The 13,975-nt window shown below is 43.2% G+C and overlaps 2 protein-coding genes across 2 annotated transcripts; both read right to left on the reverse strand.

The window, feature by feature from the left end:
- Positions 1-312: 312 nt before the first annotated feature.
- On the reverse strand, positions 313-4,172 carry slc30a1a (solute carrier family 30 member 1a). The gene is made up of 2 exons (XM_058613679.1): positions 3,057-4,172; positions 313-1,345 (listed from the first exon to the last, which is right to left on the reverse strand). Exons 1-2 carry the CDS (start codon positions 3,622-3,624, stop codon positions 468-470), a joined length of 1,446 nt encoding a protein of 481 aa, XP_058469662.1. The 5' UTR covers positions 3,625-4,172; the 3' UTR covers positions 313-467.
- A 1,007-nt stretch (positions 4,173-5,179) lies between these two features.
- On the reverse strand, positions 5,180-9,602 carry nek2 (NIMA-related kinase 2). The gene is made up of 9 exons (XM_058613680.1): positions 9,259-9,602; positions 8,363-8,580; positions 7,990-8,230; positions 7,829-7,911; positions 7,600-7,726; positions 6,983-7,220; positions 6,377-6,431; positions 6,191-6,267; positions 5,180-5,722 (listed from the first exon to the last, which is right to left on the reverse strand). Exons 1-9 carry the CDS (start codon positions 9,352-9,354, stop codon positions 5,517-5,519), a joined length of 1,341 nt encoding a protein of 446 aa, XP_058469663.1. The 5' UTR covers positions 9,355-9,602; the 3' UTR covers positions 5,180-5,516.
- Between the last annotated feature and the right edge of the window lie 4,373 nt (positions 9,603-13,975).

The raw sequence follows: 13,975 nt of genomic DNA on the forward strand, positions 1-13,975 counted from the left end.
CCAACCCTTTCAGTCCTGCAGAGAGAAGCTTTGGCACAGAAACACCATAAGACGAGATGACGCATTACAACACGGTGTTAATGACGGACACTCATGCAGGACTCGCTTCAGTCCAAGAGGAGATAAGGTCAGTGAGCCCCAACATGCATCGCTACCATACTACCAGGGCAACAGACAACAAGAGAGGGACCAAGTGGCACAGAGGAGAGGCTGGTGGCAGGGTTTAGAGATTACAGAGAGGAAGATTAAAAAAAATGATACTCAAATGCATAAACCTAGAAGTTGTTTTTGTTTTTTGTTTTTTTTTTGGGGGGGGGGGGGGATTTCACAGAATAAAAGGCTAATATCTGTATCAGGGCAACTACAGGGCAAAACAACAACAGCATCCTCAAGTGACAATGGTGAAGAAATCTGCCTGTAGTGGTAGTTATCTAGCTTCTCCTCAACTTGTCTCAGACCTCTCCATCTCACAGAGATGACTCCACCTCTCTGGTGACGGTAACTTTGGCCTCTGACTGAGGACACACCTGAATGCCCGCAGTCTGCTCTGTGCTCTCGCTGATCACCTCCAAAGCTGAAGAAGCAGCCGACCTGCTGTCGCTGCTCGCCTTTTTGTCAGCGCCCGGGTTCTGTTTGTCGATCGAGCCACAGCACAGTTTTGGAGCGCACTGTGTCCGACAGGAGAGCTCGCAGAGCGAGCCTCGCGACCCGGAGTTGAACGTGACGAACTCTGGCTGGATGGTGGTGGCGTGGATGCCCTCGTCGTGAAAGAAGTCCTTGATCCGTTTGGCAACCTCCATGTAAGACGTGGGGTCGTGGCACTTGATGTGAGCTGTGGCGATGATGCGGCTGCCGGCCAGCTGCCAGATGTGCAGGTCGTGGATGGCCAGCACTCCGTCCAGATTCAGCAGCCGCTCGTTGAGCCGGTGCATGTTGATCTGCTTGGGCACCGTCTGAAGCAGGATGAGGGCCGACTCTTTGAGCAGCGGGTAGGTGGTATACAGCAGGATTCCCACCATGATGATGCAGAGAGTGGGATCCATGTATAGGACCCAGCAAGGGCCGGCTGTCTTCAGGGGCGGCACTGTGCGATTTACTGGGGGCTCCGGGCCGTGATTGTGGACACATGGGTTCATACAATCCTCGTCAGGGAGGCAGGGCTGCCACACAAAAGTAAATATTACAGCATTGATAACCACAATGACGGAGCCCAGAGCGTCGCCCAACACATGCAGGAAAACCCCGCGCATGTTGAGCTGCGACGTTGAGTCCTGGTCAGCGTCCATGTCCTCATAGTGGGTGTTGCCATTCATCTGCACCTCTGTGCCGTCTTTACAGCTGATTTCTGAAGATAAAAAACAGGAGGTTAATTCGGTCTACTGGAACATGAGGTTGAAAGTACAATCATCAGTGGGACTTTGACACTTGGATACTAATGTAGCATTTAGAGTGAATATACAGACACACATAGGGACATGAACAGAAAAACAAAACAATAATTATCTAAAAAAAAAATGCAGTCAGCAGCAGCCAGTTGTGCCAATCAATGGGTTAAAAGTTAGCAAATGCATGTTGGAGCTGTTCTAGGGGACACGAGAGAGGCAATTATAGACAATTTGCTAAAACACAGTTAATGTAAGTGTTTTCTTTGCTAACAGTATTGTGAAATACAAGTCAGCCTTGTGACATAGTCTGTGCCGGAAGTGTTTTGAGCACTCCTGATAAATGTGAGCCAATATGCATTTATATAAACTCTGCTTTAAACTCTTTAAAATGACTCTTTTATATCCTGTTACCTATAGGCGAGGGGGAAAAATGACAATGGACGACTGTGAGCAGTGAGGAAGCACACATGGTGCTGGTGGTGTGGCTGCTCACGTTTATCCAGTGACTATACAGGTCATTTATCAGCAGCTAATGGTGCGGCTGGGGGCTGTCACTTTCACCCTTACACTGATGTATGACCCACGTACAGCGATCAGTGCACTGGGGTGGGGGTACAATGCAGCCTACACTTATTGAAAATAGGAGGGAGTAACAGTGTGGGGGAGAAATGAGTTTAACCCTTCAGTGGGTGAGGAGGAAGGAGGAGGAACAGTGGCACATTTTAAGGATGCTCTTGTGGGGGTTGTCTGTCATTGATTAACATCGAACGTTTCACAGACGAAAGGAAGAGGTGTTTCCGTCTATGACTATGGTGACCAAAACAGCACAACAACAACATGGCTGTGAAAGGAATATTGTTGAATTTTGACCCTTGCAGGTTTCAACTTGTCAAAAGACAACGTTTCTTGGTTGGCTCACTCAGACAAACTCTTCAACATATCTCTACTCACACAGATAATTACAAAGCCTGAAACCCGAGTCTTCTATTGATGTCAGTGGCAGTTGTCACGTTTCAAAGGGATAGAATGAAACACCAAACATTCAGTGGATCCTGACGTCAAAATTGTAGTGTAAGACAGTTGGCAGCTATACTGCACTGGAAACACAGTAAACTTATTGGTTTTATAGGAAAATGAACACAATCGACAGACACTGAGTGGCTTTAAATCTGTTAAAATACTGATTAATTAATTCAAGGTTGACACTTGTGACTGAGGGGGGGGGGGGACGTCAAATCACATGTGATAGAAACTTCAGTGCAGCTTCTGCATTTTGGTGACCTGACCTGGAAAAATATCAGCTGACGAAAGCAAGTATGCAAGGAGTGATAAGGTGACCACAGTATCACTGGAATTAACACAAGGAGCCAATATTACTACACTTGTAGTTGAAAAGCAGCAAACGCTCCCTTTATTTATTTAAATCACATTTTTTCGAACTTAGCAATATATATTTTTTTGCTCTGTGTTATTATTTTAACTATTTATAGTGTCCATTTTATTGTTTATAGTGTCAACTTTAACTATTGTTCCCAAGACATTGTGCCATTTTGAAGCATATTATGTGTATGCATAATGACAATAAATAATTCTTGAATCTTAATGAACGCATTACCGCATTAAAGACAAAGATAAAATGTTACCATTTATGTTACATAAATGTTATCATACCATTTGTCGGTCTCACATCCCCGGGGCTGTTGTGATTGCCCACCAAGTTGTTGGTCTCCTCTGCTGAAGACCCGTTCCCAGCCTGCTGGATCGCTTTGCCCTTTTTGTTCTTATTCCCATGACCGTGACCTCCGTGGGAGTGCCCGTGGCCGCCGCCGGCGTGCCCGTGGAATAGGCAGAGTCCAAGCAGATTGACCAGGAGCCCCACAGCACCGACCACGGCGACCATTATGGGGGAGTCGATCACATTGGGTTCAGTGAAACGCTCGATCGCCTCCAGTACGATGGTGAAGCATAGCGCGGTGAGGAAGACGGCGTTGACCAGAGCCCCCATCACCTCCGCCCGGATCCAGCCGAAAGTGTTTTTGTTGGTCGAGTGGGTTTTCTCCGCGAAACGCACCGCGACCAGAGCCACGACCAGCGCGATGACATCCGACAGCATATGAAAGGAGTCCGACAGCATGGACAGAGATGAAGTGATCCGGCTCACCACCACCTCCACAAAGAAATATCCAAAAGTCAGTGAGAGCATGCAGAGCAGCCGGACTCGGTTCGGTTCACAGGCCATTTTGATCCTCTTTACAGCGGTCCTTCGTCGACTTCAACGAGGTCTCTGCGTTTTATTCTTACACGATCAACCGGTCAACAGCTAGCTAGCTCTCGGGTTCGACTCCTAGCTAGCGAGTGAGCTTATGCTAGCTGGCTCCCTGAGACAATACAACGGTCGGTGTAAACAGTGTCGTCATTCAGCAGCATCACTCGCCCCGGTCTGAAGAAGCCACGCGAAATTAGTCCGTGATGAAAGACTAGGTACCGCGTGAATGAAGCGCCGTTTCGAACAGCATATTCCAGAAACGTTCCCCGACCGACGAGCTGTGCTTTGCAGACGGCTGAAACTTTGCACCCGAGCCGGTAAACTTTCCACACGGAACACGGCGTCGTAAGGACACGCCTCGTTTTATTCCCATTGGCGGAGCGGCACGGGTGTCGCCTCTGATTGGTCGCACTTTGCAACTGTCTCCAGTGGGCGTGGGAAAGAAGACAACCAGCGGTTGCTAAGCACGCAGCTGTACTCTGTTGATCGATGATCAAAAATGTAACGAGTAATTCCAATCTCGTCTTCATGCTCCGCTGAAATTGTCCTATGATTATATATCACAGCGCTTCTATCTTCCTAACGTCTAAAACTGTAAAAAAAAAAAAAATGAATGGACAGCGCAGATGAAAGACAGACTAGAACTTTTGTATCTTTGTCTATAAAACCATTACCATCAATATTTATAAGACACCATTCACTTAAACATTTAAAAGTCACTCTTGTCATATGATACAATCTACTGTCAAGGTAATTAATCTGTAAAACTATGTAGTACCATTATCAGTGAGAAAATGTAACTCAATTTGGCACTTCCCTTATTGATTAGATCGTTTTCCTCCCACAAACTTGATACAATCAAGGCAAGTGGCGCAAAAGTACCACCATCTTTACTTTCATTTCTTTTTTGTCTTTTACACGTAAGATTTAGCGTTAAGTGATATAATCTAGTATTTATCGGCCTTAAATATCCTCTAAACACAGGGGTGATAAGTTATACATCTTCTGCAGTTATTAACGGAATTAACCAAACACAGTCTAGTTTAATCTTTGATATAGAAAAACAACGATCTGCCATTGTGGGGAAGCTGCATTCCAAATCTGACTTTTGACTTAATTGATTTAATCACTTTTTATGTCTATTATTAATCAAACAACAATGACTCGTAACTATTGTTAAATCTGCCTTTGATCAAGAAACAAATGAGTTCCAGGTGTGAAGGTGTATGACCGTTTGCTGCAATCAGGTTTCTTACAGTACTGGTGAAGTGATGACCCCTTGTGGGAACTATCAGCTTTGATCAAAGGGAGCCAATGCAGTATTACTGTGATGTAAATTAGAAACTGTTTCATTTGATGTTTTATTTCTAATGCTGTAGATATTTATTTAAAACTATAAATGGTACCATTTGACAAACAACTTCTCTAGCTGTACTTTATACATGTATAAATACTATTTGTATTTATTTTACAATGTGCACTGACAGTATTTGGCACACATCTTTTCATTAGGATGACTCAGTCCTAGTTCTGTATAAAACATTTTTTTTTAATTTTGCATAGTTTCCATGTTGATGTCTATCACAGGTTCAAGCATGGTTCTTCATCACGTCACACTTTACAACAAAAAGGAAACCTAACAAGTAACCTATATACACACACACACATAAAAAACAGTGTATTTCACAAGCTGCCTATAAAAACATCTACAAATCAGAACATGACAGCAAAAGTACAGTGGCTTATGTCCTTGCCTTCACTCACTGTAACAGCTACTCACTCAATATATAAAGCTTTATTTAGACCCAGTTATAATAGCTCCTGGCCTGCGATCACACGGTAGACTCATGGTGACACCTGTATGATTAGCGGATGCCGAGGATCTGTCTGCTCTTGAATTGACAGGCCTTTTCAACATCACTCAGTGTCCGAGCGCGCAGATTGGCCGCCTGCAGCCTCATCAGTATCAGCTCCTGGGACATCGCACTCTGACGACTATCAGGCCGCTGGTTCTCTTTGCTCTCACCAGCAAAGTGGACCTTCTTCTTGCCAGGGGAGAGGCTCTCCACATCTAGGAGCAAACATGGGGGGAGTGACCGATTAACAAACATTAAAGTTTAGTAACATGACGGCTGGATTTTAGATAGCCAGGCATGCGACGTGAGTTACAGACTTTAAAATGCAAGTTTCATTTGTTGGGAATACTGAGCCAGCCTTTCACAAGTACTATTTTCCTGTTAGCATTATTGCATTTAGTTTGTATAGATCAAAGAATAAAAAGGTCCCAGTCTACAGAACTTCAGTGGCAGTAGTTTAAAAAACACACAACACAGCAACTTGGTCAGCAAGTCTGTGGCGTCTTTCCATGGGAAATGCACAAATCCTCTAGTTTAATTATGTCTCTATTGGTGTATAAAAACTTTATTAGCATGACTTTAAGAAGTAATAAATAAAACACAACACACAAACAGAAGGACAAAGACAAAGCATGCTCAGGTCTTGTCTCTGCTCAAGTCCACAGGTCTTCTGATTCCCATACCTATGTCTTTGCCATAGAAAGGTGCCAGGTCCCGCTGCTGCTGCAGACGGTTGTAATTCAACAGTAAACTCTCTGCCCTGAAACAGAAGATAATAGTACATTTAGAAGAAAAAGAGTGATGGATAAGTTAAATAAACCTCTGTGGGGACTGTTTAAAAAAAAGAAAAGAAAGAAGACTGAAATTACTTAGCAAGCCTCTCGTGTGACAGACGTTCACGATCGCACAGCTCCTGTTCCCTTTCTGCCATGAAAAAACAAAAACAGAAAAGGTTTACTTTTGGCATTAATAGCATTTATCTTACTGATCATACATATGTGTAAAATCCAGGGGGATTTAGGTGTGAAGCAGGTTTGGTTACAACACTTCTGTTACAAAGGTAGCATGCAAAAACCTGATCCTGACACAGGTTTGTTTGACAACATGAAATATGATAAACAGTGTTTTCAGTTCATTAGACACTCACAACACCACTGCTGAGGTTGGGCATTGTTTGGGTTTCTTGTGATACTAGTACTTTCATAAATGTGCCTGAAATTGGAAAGCAGCCCAACGCCTTCAATGTGCAAATATACACAACAAATTCACACAACCTTGCAGAACTGCATTTAAGCCTGTTCCTATTGCACTCATTTTAGTGTAGGATTGCTTTATCACAGGTGGAAAACACATTCAATTGTTTTCTTTACCTGCCAGAATCATAATCATTGCTGTTACTACTCATTTCCACTGTACTTGACAGAAACAAATGCAATACTCTGATAAAGAAAGAGTATTTTGATTGAATGTCTTACTCTCCAGCCTCTCTTCACGTCCCTTCAGTGCCTTCTCTCTGTCCCTCAGTGCCTCTTCCCTGAGCCTTAGCTCTGCAGCTGTGGGGACGGCAGGTGGCTCAGCGGGCTTGTGAAGGGGACAGTCAGAGCCTGCAGATTTTCTCCGAGGCCGCACCTCCACCTTCCTTTGCTCCTCTGCAACCACATCAGCCAACAGGCTGCTCTGGAGAATAGACTCCACAGATGGCCTCAGATAGTCCTAACAAAAAAGACAACCCATTACTGTACAATCCCTGAGGACAGATCTGCTTGCATGCAGACATCCTTAAGTATTACTGTTCACACCTAGCATTAAAAAGTGTCCTGGATGCATTTCCTGTAACCACACAAGATTGGATTTGGCATCCCCCACTCTTTATTTGAATACACACTGCCACAGTCTGACTGTACAAAGGGGCGTGGATTACTGTAAGAAAAATTGCAGGAGGCGAGAGGATGGATTGTGTTCATGCAGATCAGGAATGTGGCCACATGCATGTCTGAATGGGTGTAAGCAGCAGGTAGCACAAGTGGTTTTTGGACAAATTAATGGTCCACTTCAATCATATTATAGAATTTTTGCATGATTAACTCCTAACCTTCAGGTCGAGCATTTTGCTGAGTAAACTATTCAGTTTATCAGAGAAGCGGTAAGGAATTCTTCTAAACTTTCCCTCTCTGATCTTCTCTGCCAGATCCCTCTGGTTGTAAGCAGTAAACGGAGGCCTAAAGGAGACAGTTGGGGAAAATGTCATTTGCGGTCAACAAACAAGATGTTGGAAAAAAAACAAAAAAAACAACAACAACCAGAAGAGCTTGAAAACTTACGACAGTGCACATAGCTCATACAGCAAACACCCAAGTGACCAAATATCTGACTTCTCGTTGTATGACAACTGGTTCATTTGCTCCTGCAAGACAGATCGCCACTAATTAGTCACAGTTAATATTTAACATCGACAAAGACAGACAGAAGTAAAACAACTTACTGGGGACATGTAGTAAGGCGTCCCAACAAATGTCTTTGCAAAGCTGGTGTCATGATTCAAGATCCTCGCCAGACCAAAGTCACCAATCTTAACATTCTGTTTCCTGTCGAGGAAGATGTTGGCTGGTTTCAGGTCCCGATGAAGAACTGTGGCCCTGCCGTCGCTGCGCCTGTGGCACTCCTTTAGGGCCAGCGAGAGCTGAGCCATGACTCTCAGGACAAACTGCTCCTCCAAATAACGCCTGCAGTTGTAAATAAATAAACATTTAATCCTGCAGGTACTGTCAGACATGAATTTCACATATATAAATACACAACCAACTGTACAGTGTTCATGTCACCATCCAGTGTCTCATGCATGAGACCATGGTCACCTTTCTTTAATGCAGCGGCCAATGAGGCTGGACAAGTCCCCACCCTCACAGTACTCCATGACGATGTACAGCGTTGCGTTAGTGCGGTCAATGATGCGGTCATAATATCGCACTATGTTTGGGTGCTTAAGCTCCCGCAGGAGGTTCACCTCTGACACCAGCATCTGCTTTTCACTCTCTTCCATGGTGCCGTAGTCCAGCTCCTTCCACACCAGGATCTACAGTGTAAATGAGGGGCAAATTAATCACAAGGACAGAGCATGACATCTAATAATTATCAGCAATAATCATAAACAAGAAAGGATGAAATAAACAAACAAACAAAAATTGAAGATAGCATACTAGGATAATGAGAAATACATGACTGTGGCTGTTCACTGTCAAGGAAGCCCTATATTTACATGTGACGAATCAGATCATACAGACATTTGTCGATATTGTGTGCTAGTAGTAAAGTGATAAATCACGAGTTCCTAGTTGGCTTGACAAATCACGTAGTCTGTGATCCCTTATCAGGTGCAGTCGTAAAAGTCGGTTCAGTCGGTTAGTGTGTACTCTCAAGTCTTTTCAAAATCAGTAACGACTATGAACGTTGTGTACACACTCGACCATTATGTGAAAATTACCCAGCATGCACTCTGAAACTAAGGAAGCTAAATGGAACTCAGCCATCATTGATTTGATTATTTACACCTGAGATTTTTCCTACTGTGACCTCTCAAAATGGCTGCTGTGCAAACAGGGACCACAAATAAAGTGACAAACCTTCTATTGTCATTTAGATTCATATGTAGTATTACACGTCTGGGCAACAGAGAACAAACTGTTGAGGATAATGGTAACTAGTTACATTTAAACAACGATTTCTGTGCACATAAACGTTAAGTTTTACTCACTTTTCCGTCGGATTTCCGTTTTATTTTCTGGCATCTTCCATAGGAGCCTGAGCCTATCGTGTACAACACTTCGTAGTCCTCAACACGGGACGGCATTTAAACTGTTCGTTTAAAACGAGTCTAACGTTAAGTCACCTTGAGCTCACGCGTTAACCCGGCTCCTAAACCGGGAAACGTTAGAACAGACTACTTTCCAAAGTAGTCTTTTGATATACTTCACCGCTCGGTTTGATCTTAAATGCAGATCATGGCGTTTAAAAACACAATACTATCGTTTTTGGCGTACTTGCTCGCTCACGCCGCTTGTTACCAAAACAGTAAGCTGTGTCTGTTGGTTTAAATTGGTGCCCAAATACTCGCCGCTGATTGGTTTACGGGCATCACACGGAGACTATTGATTGGCCAGTGAGAACATACAAGTTGGGAGGTCGCTAAGCGCCTGAAATACCGCGAGACTAGAGCGGGAACATAAATTATATGCGCTCTTTTGTCCACAAGATGGCGCCGAAAATACACTGTCACTGTGATTTAGATAGATAGATAGATAGATAGATAGATAGATAGATAGATAGATAGATAGATAGATAGATAGATAGACATATTAAAGTGTTATATTTGACCCTGCTCAGCTTTAAGAAGAGTCATTTTCTTATGGATTAAGAAAAATAGTAACTTAAATGTGGTCCAAAATTATTGGGTATATTTAAACAAATGTTCCTCCTCTTTTGGTGCCATTTTAAACGTCTGAGTCACACGCTGAGGTGGAAAGGGTGAGAACGCGTTTCTTCTAGCTGAGAGGCGCAGGAACTGAGAGAGTAGTTGTATATTAAGAACTACAAGAATAGCTCTCCATGGGTAAAAATAAAAGAAACAGCAACTACATCAGATGTGTAAATTTACTTTCTGTTTCTGTCTGTGATGGTGAGAGACATGATCCTGAGGGTTTTGTTCACCTCTCATCCACGGTTGTTCCTCGAGTAACGGAAAAGGTCACAGGCCATCACCGGCACAGTTTCCATGGCTGCGTTATGGAGCAGAGACACAGGAGGCTGATTGGCGTCTTTGGCCCTTGGATTTGACCAGAGGGGCCTCCTGAGGAGTTGCCATCTGAGCATGGCAACATGCAGCGACCTCTCACTCTGCTCTTACTTCTAGGTATCAGATACAACCACTATAATAACACAGCAGGGTTTACTGATGTAGGTCTACTTTGAGTCTAGAAGAAGAAGAAAAACACCTCTTAGTTATAATATTATAGAATAAAATAGAATAGAATAGAGATTTATGCAGTATAGCATTGTCAAAACTACAATGAAAAACAGTCAATAAACAAACAGACTAGATAAAAACTCATTGATGGTGGATTGGTTGCTGCTAGTAACCATGCTGTATGTGAAAATCTTTAAGCTTCAGGTGGGATCTTTATGGTTTTGGACAAAGAAATAAAATCTAAATTATTAATGAAAGCTTTGTTTATATTACAATATTCTAGAAGCCCAAACTGTAGGTTGAAACACTGTGAATGTCCTGATACCATTTACTTCTTAAAAGGAACAACTTTTCTGTCTTCAACCACACTTCAAGATAATCCCAGAGGGGATAACCTTTAATTAGGTTCCACATTTAAAAGATCACATTTAATCCTTAGTCTGTGCTTTGTTTGATTGCTGCTACATTACATCTAAATCACACTAATATTAATTAGGTTATGACATGATGCTCTTGTTTCTTATCCGACTCCAGTCCACTGTGTAACATTTAGGAGGGTAAACTGAATTTTACATTACATTTTCATGTCATGAATATGTTACTGTTAAGTATGTTTGTATAAGTGTAAAATGGCTTTTAAATAAAAAACATTTGGTTTATGTAGCCATAGAATAATCCGTTTTATGTACTTAAGAGAAGGGTCTCGCTTTACATGCTGCCATGTCTCTACAGCAGCCCAGTGGACAAACCAGTGTTTTGGTGGACAATTTCCTTTGTGGTTCGTGAAGGCCACCATAGTTTCCTGAGTGGGAAAGTCCTACGTTTGTTGCAGTCTGCAGTCTCACCACTATATGTCAATAATTCCTGATTTTTCCCTCATTTAAGTGTAAGATAAATGGCGAATCGTGGTTCCTGCTGACTGAGATAAACTCTGTCTGTGGGGTTCCTGTGAGCCGCCTCAGCAGGACACCCATGAAAACAGTCGTGTTCAAATTATCCTCACAGCCTTCTCTGATCCCTGCTGCCAGGACCACACACTGACACAAGTCACACCCACCGTGAAAGTGAGCGCGCCCGCGCCGCTCTGTTCAGTCTGCCTCTGCAAAGGTCACTCCTACAAAGAGCTGGAGGAGTTTGGAAATCAGCCAGGAACAGACAGAGGAGTAAGGGGGGGGGAGAAGTGACAGCTAAAAACAACAGAGACAGTCCGGTGCCTGAGGCCGCTCTGACGTCAGCTGCCAATGTTAAAGGCCAGGTGATGAGAGGGAGCGACAGGAAGGAGGAATTTAACATCCTACAACATCCTCCTCACCTCTGCTGTGGATCCTGTGATCAAAGGAGGCTCATGGTCCTCGTGTCCGTCCAAACTCGCCGTTTGAACGCAGTGTTCTAGACCAAAACACTTTAATTAAAAAAATCACAGAGTAGGGATGGGCACCACAGGGTCCCTCAGGGTCCCTCATGGTCCCTCATGGTACGATACGATACATGATCCATGGTAAGACAATCACATAGTGATACATGACGATATCTGTCCAACTGAAGAAAATGGAACGCCCGTGAAAAGTTAAAAGTGCAGGATTACTCTATTTATTCGCAACATAGAGAACAAAGTGACACTGGCAGGGACTGTTTACAAAAAAGTGCCTTAATTTGTTAATTACAGTATTGATATTTACTTATTCTCGTATTGCATGTGGAAGGACGACGATATATCACCAAATGGACATTTTGACCCACCCCTCGTCCAGTCTTTTAGTCAAAAACACATTCTCATGACGTGAAAACGAGTCATATACTCATCAGCGACTTTATTAGGTACACCTGTTCAACTGCTCTAACATCTAATCAGCCAATCACATGGCAGCAGGTGTGTAGATTCTGTCTCCTGAGCATCAGAAGGGGGGAAGAAATGAGATTTAATAAGTGAAACTGAACGTGGCAAAGAAACTGCTGACGTACTGGGATTTTTTCTGTAGAAAACAGCCAAAAAAAAAAAAAAAGCCTTGTCGATGCCAGAGGAGGTCAGAGGTAAATGGCTGGCAGACTGTTTCAGGATGATAGAAAGGCAACAGCAACGGTCGTTACAACCAAGGTGTGCAGAAGTCTGTTTTTAAATGCACAACACCCCCCAGCAAAACTCACTTTCTACTCCCACACCACCCCCTCAACACACACTCGCACACTTAGCCACAGGCATTTACTGATGTTCATACACCACTGCTGCTGTATACATACAGTTTATGTTAAACAGTATTGTTCGGTATTTGTCTTGTGATATTATATTTTAAACCATATCTTGAGTTGTCTGTATGTACAGCACTGTGTGTGTGTGTGTGTGTGTGTGTCACTGCTGCCACTTTATTAGGCCTTCACATGTCACATGTTTTTGGTAACAATAGTAACATTATCAGTTTCCTCTGTGTAGATATGAACCAAGTGAAGGCAGTATTTATCCGCATTGTAGGAGCTAGTATTGAGTTAATTTAGTTTAAATGACTAATACAGGATTCCTTGTTGTCCCCGAGTAAACACTAAGGAATGTGGTATTGCGGACCTTTGATGTTATTAGTATTATGGACCCTTGATACCCAGCTATGATAGGTCAATATATACTGTAGAAATTATTTAGAAATCTGCCACCATGGCAACGTGTCCATTAGAAGCTGTGCTAAATTTTGGTATAGAAAGGTTTTTTTTTGTTTGTTTTTAACTGTTAAGTTATTGTTAAATGTATAAATTGTCATTCACAACCTGAAACATCAAGGAAATATTTCAATGTGTTGTTGATCCAAGAGAGGCTTGGATAAATGTGGATGGAATTCTAACCTGGATGTACGGCAAGTGGGAATAAATGTGTAAAACCTTTTACATGACTCTTCTTTGCCTATAGCTAATGACTTTGAGTGTGGGACCCGTGTATGTGTGTGTGGGTTTTCTCCGGGTTCTCCAGTTTCCTCCCACAGTCCAAAAACATTGGTTAGATTTGGGGATTAGGCAAATTGGACACTCTAGATTGACCATAGGCGTGAGAGTGGATGGTTGTTGGTCTCTATGTGGCCCTGTGATGGACTGGCGACCCCTGTGACCCTCATGTGGAGGATAAAGTGGTAGAAAATGGATGGACAGATGTAGTTTTTTTTCCCCCTCCCCTCTTGTTCTCTAGATGTGTTGTTGACAGGTACAGTATGTGTATGTGATCCCAACACCAGTGTGGGATCAAGCAGCTGTTGTGTCGTGTGTGTGACAGCAGGAAGAGGCCAGCGAGACTGTGTGAAAGTCTGTGGTGCCGCCGCAGTGACATTCAGCCCGGGCTCTCCTCTCCACAGCTGGATGTTTTAGGGCTTGCTGACTCGAGGGACACTGTCATCACTGGTGAATTCACGAGGAGGCCTGGGCGTGAAAGCGTGACATTGAGGACCTTGTGGTGGAGGCAGTGCCCATGAAATAGTTGATTGCAGGTGTTTGAAGACTAACACTGGAGTCTTCACAGAGGACACACAAGTTC

This window comes from Solea solea, chromosome 17 (genome assembly GCF_958295425.1).
Source record: "Solea solea chromosome 17, fSolSol10.1, whole genome shotgun sequence".
Classification (NCBI taxonomy): domain Eukaryota; kingdom Metazoa; phylum Chordata; class Actinopteri; order Pleuronectiformes; family Soleidae; genus Solea; species Solea solea.

What these genes read in the sequence shown, in the direction of transcription:
- nek2 (XM_058613680.1), bottom strand. Translation starts at nt 9,354, where the DNA reads ATGCCGTCCCGTGTTGAGGACTACGAAGTGTTGTACACGATAGGCTCA. An exon ending in GCAAAATGCTCGACCTGAAG is followed by an intron (nt 7,221 to 7,599) that starts GTTAGGAGTTAA and finishes CTTTTTTGTTAG; the next exon opens with GACTATCTGAGGCCATCTGT. An exon ending in TCACACGAGAGGCTTGCTAA is followed by an intron (nt 6,268 to 6,376) that starts GTAATTTCAGTC and finishes CTTCTGTTTCAG; the next exon opens with GGCAGAGAGTTTACTGTTGA.
- slc30a1a (XM_058613679.1), bottom strand. Translation starts at nt 3,624, where the DNA reads ATGGCCTGTGAACCGAACCGAGTCCGGCTGCTCTGCATGCTCTCACTG. An exon ending in GGATGTGAGACCGACAAATG is followed by an intron (nt 1,346 to 3,056) that starts GTATGATAACAT and finishes TTTTATCTTCAG; the next exon opens with AAATCAGCTGTAAAGACGGC.